This window comes from Ursus americanus, chromosome 28 (genome assembly GCF_024610735.1).
Source record: "Ursus americanus isolate L20-20 chromosome 28, mUrsAme1.1.p, whole genome shotgun sequence".
Taxonomy (NCBI): domain Eukaryota; kingdom Metazoa; phylum Chordata; class Mammalia; order Carnivora; family Ursidae; genus Ursus; species Ursus americanus.
Genome location: NC_142154.1, coordinates 11297645 through 11314475, shown reverse-complemented (window position 1 = coordinate 11314475; position 16831 = coordinate 11297645). Strand labels below are relative to the sequence as shown.

At 55.5% G+C, this 16831-nt stretch overlaps 1 protein-coding gene and 1 long non-coding RNA gene across 3 annotated transcripts in view; one reads left to right on the top strand and one right to left on the bottom strand.

Annotated features, from left to right (window-relative positions):
- Positions 1-16831, top strand: part of RGMA (repulsive guidance molecule BMP co-receptor a) — a 45439-nt gene that overhangs the window by 13521 nt on the left and 15087 nt on the right. For both annotated transcript variants that reach the window (XM_045813075.2, XM_045813074.2), the window contains exon 2: positions 5031-5146. In XM_045813075.2, the coding sequence (XP_045669031.2) occupies positions 5065-5146 (82 nt within the window). In that variant the 5' untranslated portion in view covers positions 5031-5064. The remainder of the gene's footprint in view (positions 1-5030; positions 5147-16831) is intronic.
- LOC123802414 (uncharacterized) lies at positions 5802-7092 on the bottom strand. The gene is made up of 3 exons (XR_006782535.2): positions 6880-7092; positions 6456-6570; positions 5802-6280 (listed from the first exon to the last, which is right to left on the bottom strand). It is a non-coding gene; the product is annotated as an uncharacterized LOC123802414 (long non-coding RNA).

Here is a 16831-nt window from a genome sequence, read left to right as displayed (position 1 = left end):
AAAAGTCAGTGACCTCCACCCCCACCGCCCTGTAAGTAGTAGGAGTTTGCTACCCGCCTCTGTCTCCTGCTCTTTCGAGACCTGGGATGCAGGGCTGGCCCTCGCCTGGCTCACTGTGCACCCCACCAATCCCACTCTTTCTGGGGCCTGTAAGTAATAAATCTTGTGATCCTAGTTCTTTGATGTGCGTTATTGAAACTGCACCTTCAATCTAAACAGCCCTGTGGGTCTCACTTGCCCAAAGTGGGAGCTTGGATGCTGAGAGGGAACCCCCTGCTAACCCCGTGCTGGGGGGCTTGTGCCTCCTTATTGAGCAGGTTATAATCTGCATGCTCTTAATGCAACACAGCAGCTCTGGCTTCTCCACAGTCATGCAGAGAGTGGACAGGGTCTGGTTCATCCAATCTGAGACAACCAGACCCCACAGGAGCCCTTGAAGTTTGAAAGAGGAACTTGAAGTTAAGTTTTATTTCAATTAAAGAGGACTGGGTCCCACCCTCAGTTGTAAATTGAAGCAACTCAGTTCCTCAAGACATGACACAGGCCAAATGTTTTCAGAGGTGGGGGGGGAGGGGATGAGAATAGGCTCGAGAAATTTTACCAGTAAATGAATGATGGATTAGGCGCCATTGACAGCATATCTCTGCACTCGTGCGGCTGGTGAAAGGACTTCTTGGGACCCGTGTTGGACCATTAGCTCCCTCCTTGTTAGGACTCTGTGCGCACAAGGGAGGGAATCCTCAATCAAACCAGTTTCAGCAAAATAAGGAACTCTGTTGGCTCCCACAGCTGGAACGGATACTCGCGTAGCTCAGAGGACGTACAGGGAGAATCGCATGCTGGAGTGGCCTGGGGAGTGCTGAAAATCTCCATCAGTCCCAGAAAAGCTCACCAGATAAAATGCAATTTTAGTAAAAACAGTACGCCAACTCGGCCAACACAGCTTCCACCCACCAACACTCATACACACTGGCCTCCCCATTAGGTTGCTACCTGCAGACCCAGCCTATGTAGGAATCCGAGACCAGGACGGGGCTCCCCCATGGAAACAGTCTCAGGACAGACTCTGATTGGTCAGCTTGGGTCACGTGCCAGTCACTGCTTTATTGAAAGTGCTTATTAAGTTATCTGTCTCCCCTCGCCTTTAAGTCTAGAGGATAAACCGGTGGACTTAACCTGAGTTTTAACGGGCACCCAGGGTTGACTTACCAACCTAGCAAATCCCTATACCTTAGTCACGTGGGAGAGCTCATTAAAAATGCTGATGCCTAGGCTCTACCCAGGGATTCAAATTCGGCTGCTCTGGAATGGTTCCTAGGCAGTATTACTGCTAAATTCCCCACAGTGATCTCCCCAAAAGGCTAAATCCCTCCTCTTCTTGAGACCTTGGGTGGGGCTCTTAGGTGCTAAAAATAGACATCCTAGCTGAGCCTGTGCTGGTCCTTCACCTACTTTCCCAAACTCCTGCTCTGTCTTCCTGCAGCCTCGTGCCCAAGCTTTTCCAGCTCCTCAGGCAGGCCACGCCGTGGGACACGTTATACACCTTGTTCCTTCTGCCTGGAATTCTTGCCCTGCTCCCCCTCCCTTGCCCACCCTCTCCCCCCCACCCCACCGTGCTCTTCCACACTGGGAAAACTTCCCTCCCCACCCTGCACCCCATTCTGGGCCGAAGGCCCCTGGTGCCTGTGCTGTGTGTCTCCGCTGTCAGAGTCTGTGTTCTGCCTTAGTGAAAGTGATCGTTGAGTGATCTGTCGTCTAGCCTTGACTTAAAGCCCAGTGCGGACTTGCATCCCTGGAATCGATGGCTATTACAGCGTATCAGGCGTGGGCTTGGTGTGCTCCGCTCTACAGTTTATTAGCCAATCACTGGGTGAATACTTACCTTTACTCAGCCTCATTTTCTCATCTGCAAAATGGGGATGATAGGAGAACCTACCTTAGCTTAAAGCATCTAGAAATGTACTTAGCCTGCACTTGAGGTAATGTGAGAGCACATCGAAACATGAGCCATGATTACTGTCATTCTTACTAAAAATGAATCTTTCAAAACACGTCACAGGACACACCACCTTTTCAGTAAAGCCTTTCCCAGATCCTTAGTTCCTCGCCCCTTCCCTTCTTCTAATATCAGTTTCTACCAGCAGTTCAAAGCTAAGGGCTGTCCTATTTCTTTATCCCCAGGGACTAGCATGCATTAGTCCTGAACACACGTTTATTGACTGATGACTTAGGCCTTGGATTTGGGAACACCCTGTGTGTACGCAGAGGCGGGGAAAGCTGGAGCCCCTGACACCCCTCGCCCCGGGGAGGGCTTCAGCCTTATGTAGAAGCTTGCCTTTCTGAAACCCCCCACCCCTCCCCCACACAGCCCCACTGCCTAAACGTGGAAGGTGGGAGGCAAGGGTTCAGCGCTGGGCCCAACACAGCCAGGGTTAGGAGATAGGGAGCAAGAGCCATGCAAGGGAAGATTTCTAACCCGAGGCTCGGAGTACAACCTAGGGGAGAACCCATAAGTGGTCACCCTCTATAATGGGAACTGTTTATATGAAGTCAGCTGCACTTTGAGTTAAGTGAAGTTCTTTGGCGAATAGAGTGCTGAGTTCCATAACCCAGTGTTCCAGGAACTTCTTATTGCAAAGACCTGCAGAGATGTGAATAAGCTGGTTGGTTTGGCCAGTATAGCCAGATTGCTCAAGGCCAACACAATCCCATACTGCTCTTTTGGCGACTGGCTTTCTCTTGATAGTCTAAACTACATAAAGGCCAAATGTCCACTTTTGTGATGTCTAAATTCAGCCTCACACATCTCTCCTCGTGAGGGAAAAAAAAAAAAGGAAGCCCTCTGCATCCCTTTCCTAAATCATTTGCTTATGTCATAAGAATTGGATCTCCCCACAAAATGGCGGCCAATCTTGTAGCAAGAACTCTGGGGCGTTGCCATGGCCCTGGGCCCCTCCCAAACTGTATTTGGTTGCAGTCTCGGGGCAACAATATTATCAGCCTGCCCTTACAGACAAAGAAATTGAGGTACAGAGGCTCCAAGTTCTCCCTCCAAGAGTCCACCCTCAGACAATGACCGCATCGGAAAGGCTTTCAGGCCTTCCGAAACTGCACAATTTCCCGGCTGGACCGTCTTCCCCACTGTACATGCCCCCAGTGCTCATAGCCGAGTCACTGTTGGGGCGGCCAGGGATGCTGATGGATCCCCTCTCTCTCATTAGCCAGAAGTTTTAGAACTAGCTGTGAAGGGCACAATCCAGCAAGTGGTGCTAATGCGTGGACCTCAAAGGCTCTGTGCCTGTCTCAGTGGGCCAGGGCTGTCCTAGCATTCTCTAGAATAAACCCTTAGGTCTGGCCCAAGGATGGGCTGTGCTCCAGCAGAATGCCATAGAGCCCTGGATGGCGAGGTGCTGGGCTTTCACCAGACAGAACCGTAGCATTTCGCAAATCAGGGCTTAAAATGAACCCCAGTTTGGGGGAATGATCATTAGAGCCTGTTGGACTGAGGCCTAACCATTTGGGGGAAACACAGTGGCGCAACTTTAAAGGCGAACAATTGCCTTCGTGGCATTTTGCCCCAATAGAACAACGGCTTCCTTGCCCCATGACACAGCTGGCTGAGACGTGAGCCCCCTTTCCCACCTGTTTTGCAGAAGCCAGATTCAGAAGGATGACTGCTTGGGTTGTGGCTTCACGGAACGTAGGGCTTTCTTCGCTCTTCCCAAAGCTGGCTTCTCCAGAGCTACACTCCCCTCCTGGCAGGCAGAGTCCTAAGTACGGGCGAAGCCTTGCAGCCTGTGTGGCCTTCAGCAAGTGAGGACTGTGATAGTGCTTAAGAGAAACATCAAAATTGGATAAAAATTCAGAATTTTTTTCCAGAGAACCAGATGAGTAGGCTTGGAGGAGAGGTGAGGGAGGCCAAGGGAGGAATTGGTTCAACGCAAAACACTTGCTCTGGCCTATTCGCATTCCATCCAAAAGATGTTTCTCAGGGAAAGTTGCCAGTCTCTTAAATATCCCAACAGCGGCAGAAGTGCCGCAAGTCCTAGGCAACCTTGGGGAGGAGACATTTTTCTCCTGGAAAAATAAGCGACCGACTCAAGGGAAGTCACCACCCTGATGCCCTCCCAAGAGCGGCTTTGGTGGCCTTGCCCGGGCGGCCCCAGGAGGCCGGGCCCGGCGCACCGCAGAGACCGCTCTATCCACACCTCCTCTGGGGTGGCGGCCGTCCTGCCGCCTCCGTCAGGCTCGCAGGCCCCCAACTCGGGAGTGCAGCCAGGGCAAGTACCGGGGAGCAGCGAGGTGCTTGAAGGGGATGCTGGAGGCTGTGAGTCCAGGCGGGGTGGGTGGCCCGGGGTCTCGGCGGGAGAGAGCCTCGAGGTGCGTTGGCCTCCGAGATCCAGCGGGCCGCCCCCGACCCCCTCGGACAGCTCAGAAGCGGATTTTCCAGCCTCTTGCGTGGGGGACACAACTGAGTGAGAGAAATGAACCAGGGGGTGTGGGTGGCGACTTCGGGACGGCAGTCTGGTTGGAAAGGGGTCCTGGGGTTTGTCTCCAAGCGCAGTTTCTACTTGGGTTGGGTATTTACAGGTTGGATTAGGGGGGCGCTCTGCAGGCCGTCCGGGGGCGCTGGACCTCCTCTGCCTGGGCTGCCGCGGGGGTCCGGGAGCCGGAGCGCACCCTGCAACCCCCGGTCCCGGGTTCCCGAGCTCCCCGCGGCCAGCGTCGGAGCCCTGCCGCCTCGGTCCCCGCCCAGCTGGTCCCCCCCACCCCCCGCGGGCCGCGCTGAAACCCGAGCGCGAGGGGGCGGGCCGCGTGGCTGCTGGGGCGGCGGGGCCGCGCCGACATTGGAGGGGACCCGGGGGAGGGAGGGCGAGGGAGAGGCGCGCGGGGAGGGGGGGCGTGCCGGGCGCCCGCGGCCGAGGGGGACCGAGCCTCCCGGCTCGCTGCTCCCGCCGGCGGAGCGAGGCTGCCCTTTCTCCGCAGCGTGATTTATTTTCCTCTTCTTTTCTTCTAAACTCTTCTTCCAGGGAGAGGCTAGTGGTAACAGGCCGAGCTGGATGGATGGGTATGGGGAGAGGGGCAGGACGTTCAGCCCTGGGATTCTGGCCGACCCTCGCCTTCCTTCTCTGCAGCTTCCCGGCAGGTAAGGCACTGCCCCTGGCGCGGGGACGGCCGGCCAGGCCCCCTCCCGGGCCCCGTCGCAGCCCCTCGGCCACACGTCTGCAAGCCAGTCTGAGCTGCAGTTCGCTGGTGTCCCCGGGACCCCCGCCTCCCATTTCCACCAGTCTTTGTTTCTCCCGCGCCCCGCCGAGGGCGCGATGGATGCCCGCGGGGACCGGTGGGGGTGGGGGAGCGGTGGAAGGACCCCGCCCGGCTGCCACGAGAAGCAGCCGGAGCAGGAAGGTCGCAGGGGCCGGGGGCGCCTCCCTCCTTCGAGAAAGGGGGTGCCGGGGACGCTCCCCTTAGGGGCCCTGAAGCAGGGTGGAGGAGGAGAGAGCGCGGACTCGCAGCGGGGGGCACTTTCTCCGGCTGCTCGCCCACCGGTGTGCGAACCTGCCGGGTGCACAGGGGTGGAGCCGGGGCCGCCCCTGAGGTCCCAGGCGGGTCCCCGGCCGCCCCCTCCTCCGGGACCCCGTCCCGTCCCGCCCCCACGCGCCTGCCCACGCGGGGAAGCCCACGTACTAGGCTCACGCGAGCCCGGGTTCCTGTTTGATAACATTCCGCGTCGCCCCCTGTTTGTTTTTATTGTGTCAGAAAGGGAGAGAATTTCAGAATTAAAGCTGAAAAAGCCATCTGTTTCCAATGAATCCCCCATAGTTTTTCACAATGTTTTTGGCAGATCGCTGCTTTCAAATTCCTCCGAGCCCGGACCTCTTGTTTTTGTTGGGGGAAGGGAGACCAACTCCACAGAGAAGCATTTGTTCCTTCCCAAACGCTCCAGTTTCTTTACTTTTTTTTTTTCCTTTCGTGGGGAGGGGGAAGGCACGAAACTTAAATCCCTGGTCTGTTTTCTTTATAATGTTTCATAAAACTTTATTTCATTTTGGCCATATGCTACTCACAGCCTGGAAACGCCAGTTAAATCCTTTATACCCATTTTTCTCTTGCTAAAAATACAAATAAACCCAGTGTCACGGGCCAAATGGTGCCGGTTGCAAGGCGGGATCTCCCGGGCGGCTCCATTGTGTTGCGGGGTGCCGAGGTGTCTGCAGAAGTGCGAGCTTGTTTCGCTCTGCGGCCAGACGCGAATCCGCAGCTCCCCGCGCACCACCGAGCTCTTTGCAAGAAAGGATTTCAGTTAGACTGGGATTGGGTTGTTTGGTTTTGCTTCCCAGCCAACTGGGTTTCAGGAACTGGCAGAACTGGGCAGTCCGGGCTCGGCCTGGCTGCAAGTTGGGGCTGCCGGCGGGCGGACCATGCTGGCAGCTGTAAGGGGCAAGGGATCAGTTTACCTTCTCGCCCCAGCCCCGCTCCTGGGCCTCCGGCGCCAGCGGGGTCCAGCGCGCCCAGCTCACTCAGCAGCTGCGTGCCCCAAGGGCGTCCCGGAGAGCCGCAACCTGCTCCCAGCTGTGGATTCCAGTGGGGAGGCCCCGGGCAAGGACAAGATGGGGGGGGGGGGTCAGTGACCCAAAGAGCCCCTGGACCCCCATGCGCCCCCGTCCCGGAATATTAACACCTATATAGTGAGCCCAACAGCGGGGTGGCCTACTCCCGCCCCACCCCCACACCTTTTAAAAGGCTGTTCCCCCTTCTGCAGAAGGGTCTGGCTGAAAGGCTGATTTGATTCTCTTCCCCAAACTAAATAAATAAATAAATAAATAAATAAATAGAAATAAATAAATAAAAAGGACAGTCTTCTTTAAAAAAAAAATCCACCTTTTGGAGAAGCAGGACTTTGCCAAGTGTGTGCATCTCGGTTTGGTCTAGATAAAGATCCGGCCCATTGGAAGTTTAATCAGATGGGTTGATAAATAGCTTTTGTCCCTTGGCTGCCTTGGGGGATGTGATCTCAGCTTGGAGCTGAAATTGAGAAGGGGGGCTTAGAGGCCCTTAAAACAACACCTTCCCGCTCTTAAAGGGGCAGCGCTTGTTAACTGCTGGACTTGGGCAGAGGAAAGGGAGGGCCCTCTGGAGGGACGGGGAGGTAGGAGGCAGCTGCCAGCACCCGGTGGTGGTGTTTTCCTGGTTGCTCATTTCATGTCTCCATCTGAAGAACTTTATTTTCAAGTATCCCCCCCACCCCGTGGTCCCAGGAAAGCTGGTGGGTTATATAATTCTCAACGCACATTCCATCACTTTTGTTTCCTAGAAGCCCATTTCATTTTTGGCTTCAAGGCTGGTAACTAAAACCTGGCAGATAGAACAGATAGCCGCAGCACGGTCATGCCAACTGGCTCGTGTTTCTTCTAATTTGAGGCCTTGACAGCTGCATTTAGTCAAAATTGCCCACCTTACTGAAAACTGAGCTTCCAGTCTCCCCACACCAAATACACCGGGGGCTCCAAAAACTTGCATGCCCAAGGAATCTGGGTCAGAAGACAGTTCCTTAAGTAAGCGATGAAATGGGTCATTTTCGCCACGAAGAGTCGGACAGACTGTCCTCTTCTTTGACCCGGTGGCAGAGGGGCCGCTCTGGACTAAAGTCATAGAAGCCACGGGTCCGATGGAGAGCAGGGAGGGCCGGGTGGGTGCTGGAGAAACACGAAGCATTGGCAAGTGCAAGGCGTGGAGACCACCAGGGACCCTGCATGCCTCGGCCTCTCCCACTGAAGACAGGTGGAATCTGGCTGCAGCAGGCACGTGAAAGAATCAGTTTGTTCAGCGCTGGTTAACTTGAACAGCTGCCAGGAGTAAACCCATAGGAGTGCAAATTAAATTTGACATAGTTATGTGGAGAAAGATGCCTTGACCTCTGCAGACTGAGAGGGTTTGTGTCTTTGGAGAGTGTTTACAAGTACGCGCTCAGTGCCCGTGGCACACTGGCATGCCTACTGTGGTCCCGACTCAGTGGCAGCCCTCGGGGGCCCGGCAGATCCCCAGCCCCCTGGTGGGAAAGGGCTCTGTGGTGTTTCTCAGGCTACAAGGGTGTGTCTTGGACGATGGTGCGCCCACAGTGGATGTGGATGGACCAGTGGCCACGTCTAGTTGCGGGGCAGGTGGCGGGGGGGGCAGGTAAATAGATACTTCTTAAACTTGGAAACCACTGTGACTTCCTAAAACAGATTTCTAAGAGAAGCCCTTCAAAGGGTTGTAGATACGTTGACATGCTCCTGTCAACTTCGTAAGGATGCTGTCTATACTCCAGCGTGGGGGTTCTTCAAATCTGGTCCCTGGACCAGCATGCTGAGCCCCCCCTGGGGGCTGGTTAGACATACCAGTTCTCGGCCCACACCAGACCTACCCAAGCAGGACTCCACCAGGCCCTCTGGGGGCTCTGATACATGCTCCAGTGGGAGGACTGCTCTTCTAAGGATTATTGCCTGTCTTTTCCCCTCGTTTCTTTCCCTTTTAAACCGCACCTGTTACAGAGACGTTAGTCCTCGGGAGGAAAACTAAGGCTTGGGGAGACCAAGGCTCTCTGCGGTGTCCAAGTGCCTCTGTGTCATTACCGAGATGAGAGAAGTTCTCCCAGAGCTGGTATTTAGAAATGTGCGAGCAAGTCAATTTGCTTACCACATTTTTGTCCTCCCAGTGGTACTTGGTGTCCCAAAGGGAGAGAATGAAGTGATGTCTGGTTGCAAGAGCCAGAGGACAGCAGAGCCAGCTAGCAGGTCGGTATGTGACACAGCAGAGCCTTGGCTCCCAGGGAGGGCGGGACATAAGATCCCATGGACGGTTTGCCCCTTAGCACCTGAGGGTGAACTGGGAGTAAGGAGAGGATTTCTGGTCTTGTGGTTGAAGGGAAACCTGTCTGCGAGGTTCAGGTAATTGCTAGCAATCACCCCAGAGCTCAAAGGAGAAGTGGGGACAGGTGATCCATGGGCTCAGATAAGGACAATGAATGCGATGGGGAAAAGGGGGTCCCAGGACCCTGTGGAGGTAAGAGGACAAGGTGGGGACCAGTTTATAGGTTGGGGGACACGTGGTTCCAACGAAAAATCCTCTCCTCAGTGAAATATGCAAGGCGCTGCACAGAACTGGGCAGAGAACCCCAACTTTATGTTTTGATTGAGTGGTTAGCTACCATGCTGTTCTCATGCTTGGCTGAATTCTACCTGCGGAAAACTGAAGGCTCTGTTTCTTCTAGAGTGAGCAACTCATCCTAGTACACCCCGGACTTTTCTAGTTTTAAAGCTGAAAGTCTGGTGTCCTTAGAAACCCTCTCACTTCTGGGCACACCAAGATGGTGGCTCACCTTGGATTCCCCCCACTCCTGCCTCCCCCCCCCCCCCCGGGACTAGCGCCTGCCCTGAGTCTGTCAGCGACTGCCCAGAACCCTGAAGCCCTGAGTGTGACACGGTCTGGCCATTCAATCCAGGTGCTTGGGGCTGGGCCTCCTTCCTACACCCTTTCCTGCCTGTTGCCACTGTCTCCTTGCTACAAACAGCTGCCCAACCCTAAGACCCGCCTCTCAGCGCCCCCCCACCTCCCCCCCCCCCCCCCCCCCGTACACATCCCCAAATGAATTGTTCTAAAAGTCCTGCTCCGGTACTCGTGCCTCCTCATAGCCCTCTTCGGAACAGCCAAAAGGGAGGACCCTCTGACTTCCGGCCCCCTGCGTTTTTCCCAAGCTTCATTCCCATGGCTTCTCGTACATCCCCAGGCTCCGAGTCACTCCTGCCTCGCCCCCACACACTGACACCACCCCAAACACCTTCCCTTTGGGCAACCCCCAGACCTTCCTTGCTCATGCCACTGCCCAGTTTGGAATGGGAATGCCCCCTCAATCAAAGCCCAAGTTCAGAGCTGTCTGTCAGGGTCCCGTGCCATCATCCCTCCGATGACCTAGACACCTGTCCCCTTGACTGCAGACACCTGTGCTTTCTCGCAGGTTCATTGCTTCGTGGGTCCTGGGTTTTCATTCTCTCCTAAATCACCAGTTCTGTTTATTAGGGCAGAACTCCATTTTCTGTTTCTTCATACCCTTCTCCTTGCTGCACACCCTGACCACACCCCACGCCATCCTGGGAAATGTAGGGCCCTTGGGTTTTTGGCATTTATGTTTTGGTTTTTTCCTCAAGAGACAGAGACCATGGGGGGGGGGTCCCCCAGTTCCCCAATCTTTTTTCTAAAATAACTTTTTTTGGTTATTAAAGCAATACTCATTTTTAAATCTAAAAACCAAAAAGGATAAATAAGTAAATGAAAATAACCCAAATTCCGACCTCCCACAGACAGCCATCACTACTTAAGATTGTGCACATCCCTGGAGACATAATAGCTTATATTGTTCTCTCCAAAGTATGATCATTTGAATGGAGCACAATAATTTTTAAAGCTCTTTTCATTTATTGAGTGGCCGCAGTATACCAGGCACTCTGCCCAAATGCTTTAAATTCAACACCTCATGAGATCACCACACCTTCCTCACGAACGTCTCTCACTCCCACTGTCCTGAAGAGGAGACAGAGGGTCAGAGAGGTTGCCTGTTACACAGCTAGCTAGTGACAGAGCCAGGGGGAGTACACTGACCCCTGCCCTTATCCATATCCCCGATTTTGAATAAACACGCTCATTAAGTTCGTTTCGTGGCATATGAGAGTTTGTGCTATGTAGCATATGAGCTTCAAGGAGGGGAAAAATAACGAACAAAATTGGGAGATACTCGCTAGCAGAAGGAAGAGTGACCACATTTTCTGCGGCCCTAGCGTTTTTCCTCTTCCCAAGGGCCCTCTCTGCTCCCGCTCCATCCCTGGCTTAGTATTTCAAAGAAGAAGATGCCACCCAGCCATAGGTCAGGAAAACAAGTTGGCAGGGCTGTCATTGTGCAAATTTTCCCAAGTCAGATTTATGTCTTTTGGGTTTTGCTTATTTATTCATTTCATGCACCATTTCACCCAAGCAGTCGGAATACCGAGACGCCTATTAAAGTGATCCGTCTGCACCCAGGTCCCTGCAGAAAGGGGCCCATTATTGCTCCCCATGCTAAGGAATGTCCCATGAACACAGGCTCCCACATGTGTGTGCCAGCCAGGCCGGTGCCCAGCTGGCGTGCCTTTGCCCTCCCACTGCATGAGGAAGGTGGAGGAGGGAGGCCTGCTGCAGACGGCGGTGAGGGCGAAAAAGCCACTTCAAATGAATTTGGACCTGGAGCGGCCAAGCAGATGAGCCCAGGGCTGCCGGAGGCCGAGCCAGGATGGAAAATTATCTTTACGAGAGCCAGCCCTAGACTCAGGAAAAGGGGTTATGCCTCAAAGCACCAAGACCAAATTGCTCACCTGAGAGCTTCAATTATATTGGAACAGTGATGTCTTCGCCCGTAACCCCCCTCCTTGTGGAACCCGGGGTGGCTCAGTGCTGTGCCCTAAGACAGGATGCTTTTGGCATGGCATGTCGCTCCCGGCTCAGCCCTTGGCCCACATGGGTTCCTCTTAGGCCTGCGGCGCACACAGGTGCTTTCTGAATGTCCTGTGTCCTGTTTGCCCTTGATTGGGCTCCACAGGGCCCCAGGGGGAGCGGGGGAGGGGGAGGGGTGTCCAGTTTGGCAAGCTGAGGTGTGCCCTTTTCCTTGGCACTCGGCGTGTTTTCTTGCAGCAACTTGGCATGCGTGGCTGGGGCGGAGCGGCCCTGGCTGGGTGGGACAAGGGGACAGTGCCTCCTGCCTCAGCTCAGCTTGGTGGGTGGCAGTGGGCCACCTCTTCCCATGGGGGGGGCAGTGAGTAAACACCCCCCCCATGCCCCAGCCTCCCCCGACTCCTTCCTCGGTCAGTGGAGATTCTCTGAAATGTCCTCTTGCCTGGCTCCTTCTCCCATAGGCCAGTTCCTGGAGGAAGCTCCAAGAAAGGTCCTCATACCTTCAAGGGTTCAAGGGAGTGGCTGGCTAGGTGGGTTTCCTGGGATGATCTTGGGCTGCGCCGGGAAGGAATGCTTTTTAGGAAAGATGATCACTTCTGGCTTGCTGAGGGTGAAGTCAGGGAGAGGCTGCTGTCCCTGACAGAATACCCAGGCTGTCACCTGGGTGTGTCCCTCGATGCCAGGATGATCTGGTGCAGTTCCTGCGGGAGGAACACAGAGGGGCAGGTTCCGGGCATCTCGGAACTCAAGGAGACTCCAGGACACTGGCCAGGCCACAGTGTGCACATCCTTGCACCAGATCCATGCGCTGCCCCATCCTTGATTCCATGTTGAGGGACAGAAGGCACCACAGCCAGAAGCCCAGCCTGGCCCCCCACCTCCTTCAGGACCCCCGTCACAGCTGGATGATAGGTGGTGAGCCCCCATGCCTCCGCGGCCCAGAGTGGGGGGGGGGGCAGGAACAGGAGGTCTCAGGCTTCCGTGGCGACCTTTCCTCTTTTAGGCCATTCTGCGAGTGTTTTGCCTGCTTCTACCCCGACTAAAGCCACCACCTCCTAAAAATAGTATTCTGATCATGCCGTGCACCTCCTGAACATTCTCCGGGGGCTCCGCACCATCAGCCACATCTAGTCTGAAATCCTTAGGCTGGGGTCCAGTCGGGAAAACAAAACCACCTGGGGTATTTCCACAGAGGGACCATAGTATTGGGGATTGTTGGGTGCTTGTGCGAGCACCTTCGGAAAGGCCACGAGGGACCACAGAGGCACGCACACTGCAGGAAGGCTATGCCACCCCTGGGGCGTGGGGGACCAAGGAAAGAGATGCCAGGGCCAGGTCTCCTGGGAGGGTACTTTGGGCAGGGTGATAGAAACAGCCTGAGGCCAACGCCCCTTGTGGTGGAACCTAATGGAGCTGGGGGACAAGAGGAAAGGGCTTTGGATCCCCTGGCCCCCCACACACAGCAGAGGAAAGCACTTTGGAGCTCGGTGACATTTGCTACCGGCAACCAACCAGCATGTCAGCTCCAGCCAACCTCCGCTGTTCTCGAGGCCCCTGTGCTTCCAGACCTCTGTCCCACATCACCTGCCAAATCCCACTTGCCCTTCCAGACCTGGTTGAAATGCTACTTCCCCATACCCTCTCCCTCCGTCCTTACATCTTTGTTGTGACTTGGGATTCACATGAAAGTGTTTGCTCGGCTTTTCCAGAACTTTGGAGGCTTGTTGCAGGAACAGCATGAAGCACCTGGTAGGGTCCAGAACTTCCAGCAAGTTAAATGAATCCAGGCAGTTGCCGTCTAGCCACCCACCCACCCCCACCCCAGCTGGACAAAACCAATTCGATCCCAGGGCTTGTATTCCAAACAAGCCTTACCCCTTTAAGAGGAGGCAGGTTTTTCCCTCTCCCGGCTCACCCCACCCCTCCTACACAGCCACTGAAACCCGATCTAATCCCTTTGCACGCGGGTAATTTATTGGTCTATTGGGCTTTTCTTGGTGGCAAATTGCATTGTCTTTATTCCTGGGTTCTGGCCGTGGAGCGGCTCGCCACATTCCTGAGACTCGTTTCTCAGGGCGTTGCTCCACACCCCCTCGGCGCACAGTGAAATAAGTTTTATTGGGCTTCTTTGTTATGCAAACAGGGCGGTAATAATCAGGCTATTATTCCGAAAGATTGGGCTTGATTAACAGCTCAAAGGAGGTCTCCGAAAGCGGCGAATGCCGCGCGGGGGCATAAATATTTCCCTCCTGCCCGGGTGGGTACGGCTGGTGCTCGAGCTCCCTGCCCCCGGCTTGCTGTTTCCGAGAGGCGCTGGGTTGCTATTGAAAGGAATTAAGTCAGGCAGGCTGTGAGGCTCTGATGGCTCTCGCGGGCACGTCTCAGCCCACAAAGGAGGCAGTCTGGAGCCCACCTCCCCCCAGAAGTGAAATGTTACCTATGCGGGGTGCCGGGGCACGTGGACGCCCCCAGCCTCCCCTGCAGACCTAGCAGAGCACGGGGGGGGGGGCTTAAAAAAGGCATCAGATCTGCTAAGGTGCTTTGAGTGCAGGGTGGGGAAGATGAGGAGCCCCTGCTCCCGGGTGTTGCGGGCAGGAGGGGACCCCTCAGCTGGGGCGTCGATGGATGACGCAGACCTTTCAGTGAGGCCCACAGCCTCCAGAGGCTGAGGAAGGCGACACGCGAGAGCCGAGGGGTCATCGTCAGTGTTTGCAGGGTGGTCCCATGTGAGTTTTTTCTGTGCAACTCTAGACAAGAGCTGAGGGCCCTGGGATATCCTGGGTATCCCAGGAGGCAGACGCAGGTCTGCAGCTGGAGCTGTCTGGAGCAGGGGGCCAGCCCTGCCCCCGAAGTCTTCGGGAGGCGGTGGAGGCCGGATGCCCACCTGGCGGGGATGGTACAGGGAAATTTTCTGCCGTGGAGACTGGCTGGAGGTGGAAACCTGTGACCAGTGACCCTTGGCACCCCTCTGACCCCAGGGTTCTAAAGCTCCGTGGCGCATCTTGCGAGGCCAACATAGTTTGGTCACAACGTGACCATTAGGTAAAGTGATCTTGATTAAGTCGATGGCACAGAGAGCCCAGGAGTCCCGGCCCCAGTTGCACGAACCAGGAGGAGAGGCCCCAGAGCCGCCCTGCCCAAGAGTGCAGCGACTGAGATGGAGGTGACTTGACCTCCTGGCTCCGTGCATATTGGCGGTCTTGGATCCCTGCAGAGGTGGCCAGAAGGGGCCACTCTATTGTCCGCAGGAACCAGGCAGGGAGGGGGCAGCCGTCACCTTCGTCCCCCCCGGGAAGCCCCAAGGGCCGCTCGCCCTGAAAAGCCCATCTCCTCTTCCTGCCTGTATGAGTTGCAGTAAGATTGGTTTCAACCTCATACTTTCCTCTCCTTGCTTCCTTCCTTGGACATTCACAACAGAAAAAGTCCAAGGCTTCCTGCCTGGAATTAAGGTCTCGTGCTTTTTTTTTTAAGATACGGTCCGTAAAAATCAGCCCCTCTGTGGTTTCCTTGGCAGGTGACACCGCAGCCGAGAGGTTTTCCTTTTGATGCTGGGCCAGGTTACATTCAGGTTCCTGACCTGGGGTGGCCTCCAGCCCATGATTTAGTGGAGTAGACATGGGGCGGCAGGATGACTCCAACGGGGGATCGAGGGCCCCTCGGCTCTCCACCCGTGGGGACTGTCCAGCCCTGGCATGCCCGAAGCCCTTTCGTGTGACCCTCAGGAAATGCTGGCTCATGCATGACCACTTTAGGCAGCCGGGCCCAGGAGAGCTGCATTACGCCTGGAGAGAAGGGGGGGAGGCCCTCAAGTCTGGCCCCAGTTGGTCCCTGGCCTCTTGGAAGCCATTCCCCACCCTGAGCTCTAGCTCCCCCATCTGTAGTGGGAGTGCTTGGACGGGAACCTTAAACGAGGGCTCACTGTCCATTTAAGGGGTGGTCACTTCCCCGAGAACCGAGGGATGGCAATGGTCATACGTCAGGAACTGGGCGTGGTCAAAGAAAACACATCTCGCTGTTGGGAATTTCAGGACCTGGACCCTTCTCAGCTGGTGTCCCCAGAAAGGTAGGGCACACGCACTTTGAAAAGCATAGAAAAGAGCCCCCCAAAGCCTGTTGGCTGTGTGAACCAGGCGCATGCGCACGTATCAAATGAAGATAATTCTTGCCCGCCGTTTAGAGTAGCAGCTGGGTCTGCTGTTCAAGCGGTCTGCCGTCTACACAGGCCAGGGAATATCGGGGCGTCACTATTGTCATCATTATTTCTTTTTTGGAGAAGCCCCTATATCCTGTGGGTCCAACCCCTGCCGCACCCCCTGCGCTCCCCACCCCCCCGCACGAATGCGTGCACCGCCCCTGCCCCGCCAGCCCCGTGAAGGGCAGAGCCCCCTCTTCGTTGTCTTTGTCTTTGTGGCCTACAGCACGAGTGTGGAATTACCTAAGGTGAGAGAGGAGGGGAAAGCAGCTTGGGGCCTGAGAGCTGTGGTTTGCCTCCCTCCTCCATCAGGGCACCTGAGTGAAGGGGGCTATGTAATGCCGCCAGGCCTCAGTTTGCCTGTCTGTCGAATGGGCATAGCAGATGACCCTAGGGCTGTCATAGGGTTAAGGGAGATACCTGTACAATGTGTTGTGTATAGTAAGTGCTCAGCACACATTAGCTGTGAGGTAGATCTGAGTCTCCCCCACAGATTACTATTTAAGCAAGCCAAGTTAACACAAAACTGACTTCCACTGAGCTTCCTTCCAATGCTCTCAGGGTTGGCTTACATCAGCTCCCCTGGTCCCTGAAGTACTGAGGAAGGTACTGACGCATCTCTATGGCACAGAGCGACACTGAGCTCAGAGAGGTTAATGGATCTGCCCATGGCCACACAGCACTGAGCGCCAGAGCTAGCATTGGACCACAAGCCTCTGCCCCTAGAGCGCCTACCTTTAAACCCTCCCCACCAGCACGGCCTCCCAAAGTGGGGTCCCCCGTTCCCGAGAATCTCCCGCATGGCATTGCCCAGTGACACGAAACTCGTCCCCGGCCCCCTTGTTGACACTGAATTCGCCCCGGTGTTCTCTCTGGGTGGGGAACCGGCAAGTGCTCTCATTTCTCTTCGTGTCGCAGAACCAACCCAAGGTCTGTTCCTTTATTCATTAACAAGAGCAAAGGCGAACCTGTGGGAATTGTGCTTCAGGACCCAAAGTTTCTGATTCCTCCATGTCCCAGAAAATGTCCGGGTGGAAGAGGCCACGAGGTGGGGGGAGGGATGGAGGTGGAAGAGAAGGCTGGCCCTGCCGCGGGAGGAACAGATGGGGTCCTGGGGGCTGGCGTGTGCCAGGGGCACCAAGCAGGCGATGAGAGCTCCCTTAACCGCCCCCTCCATGCCCT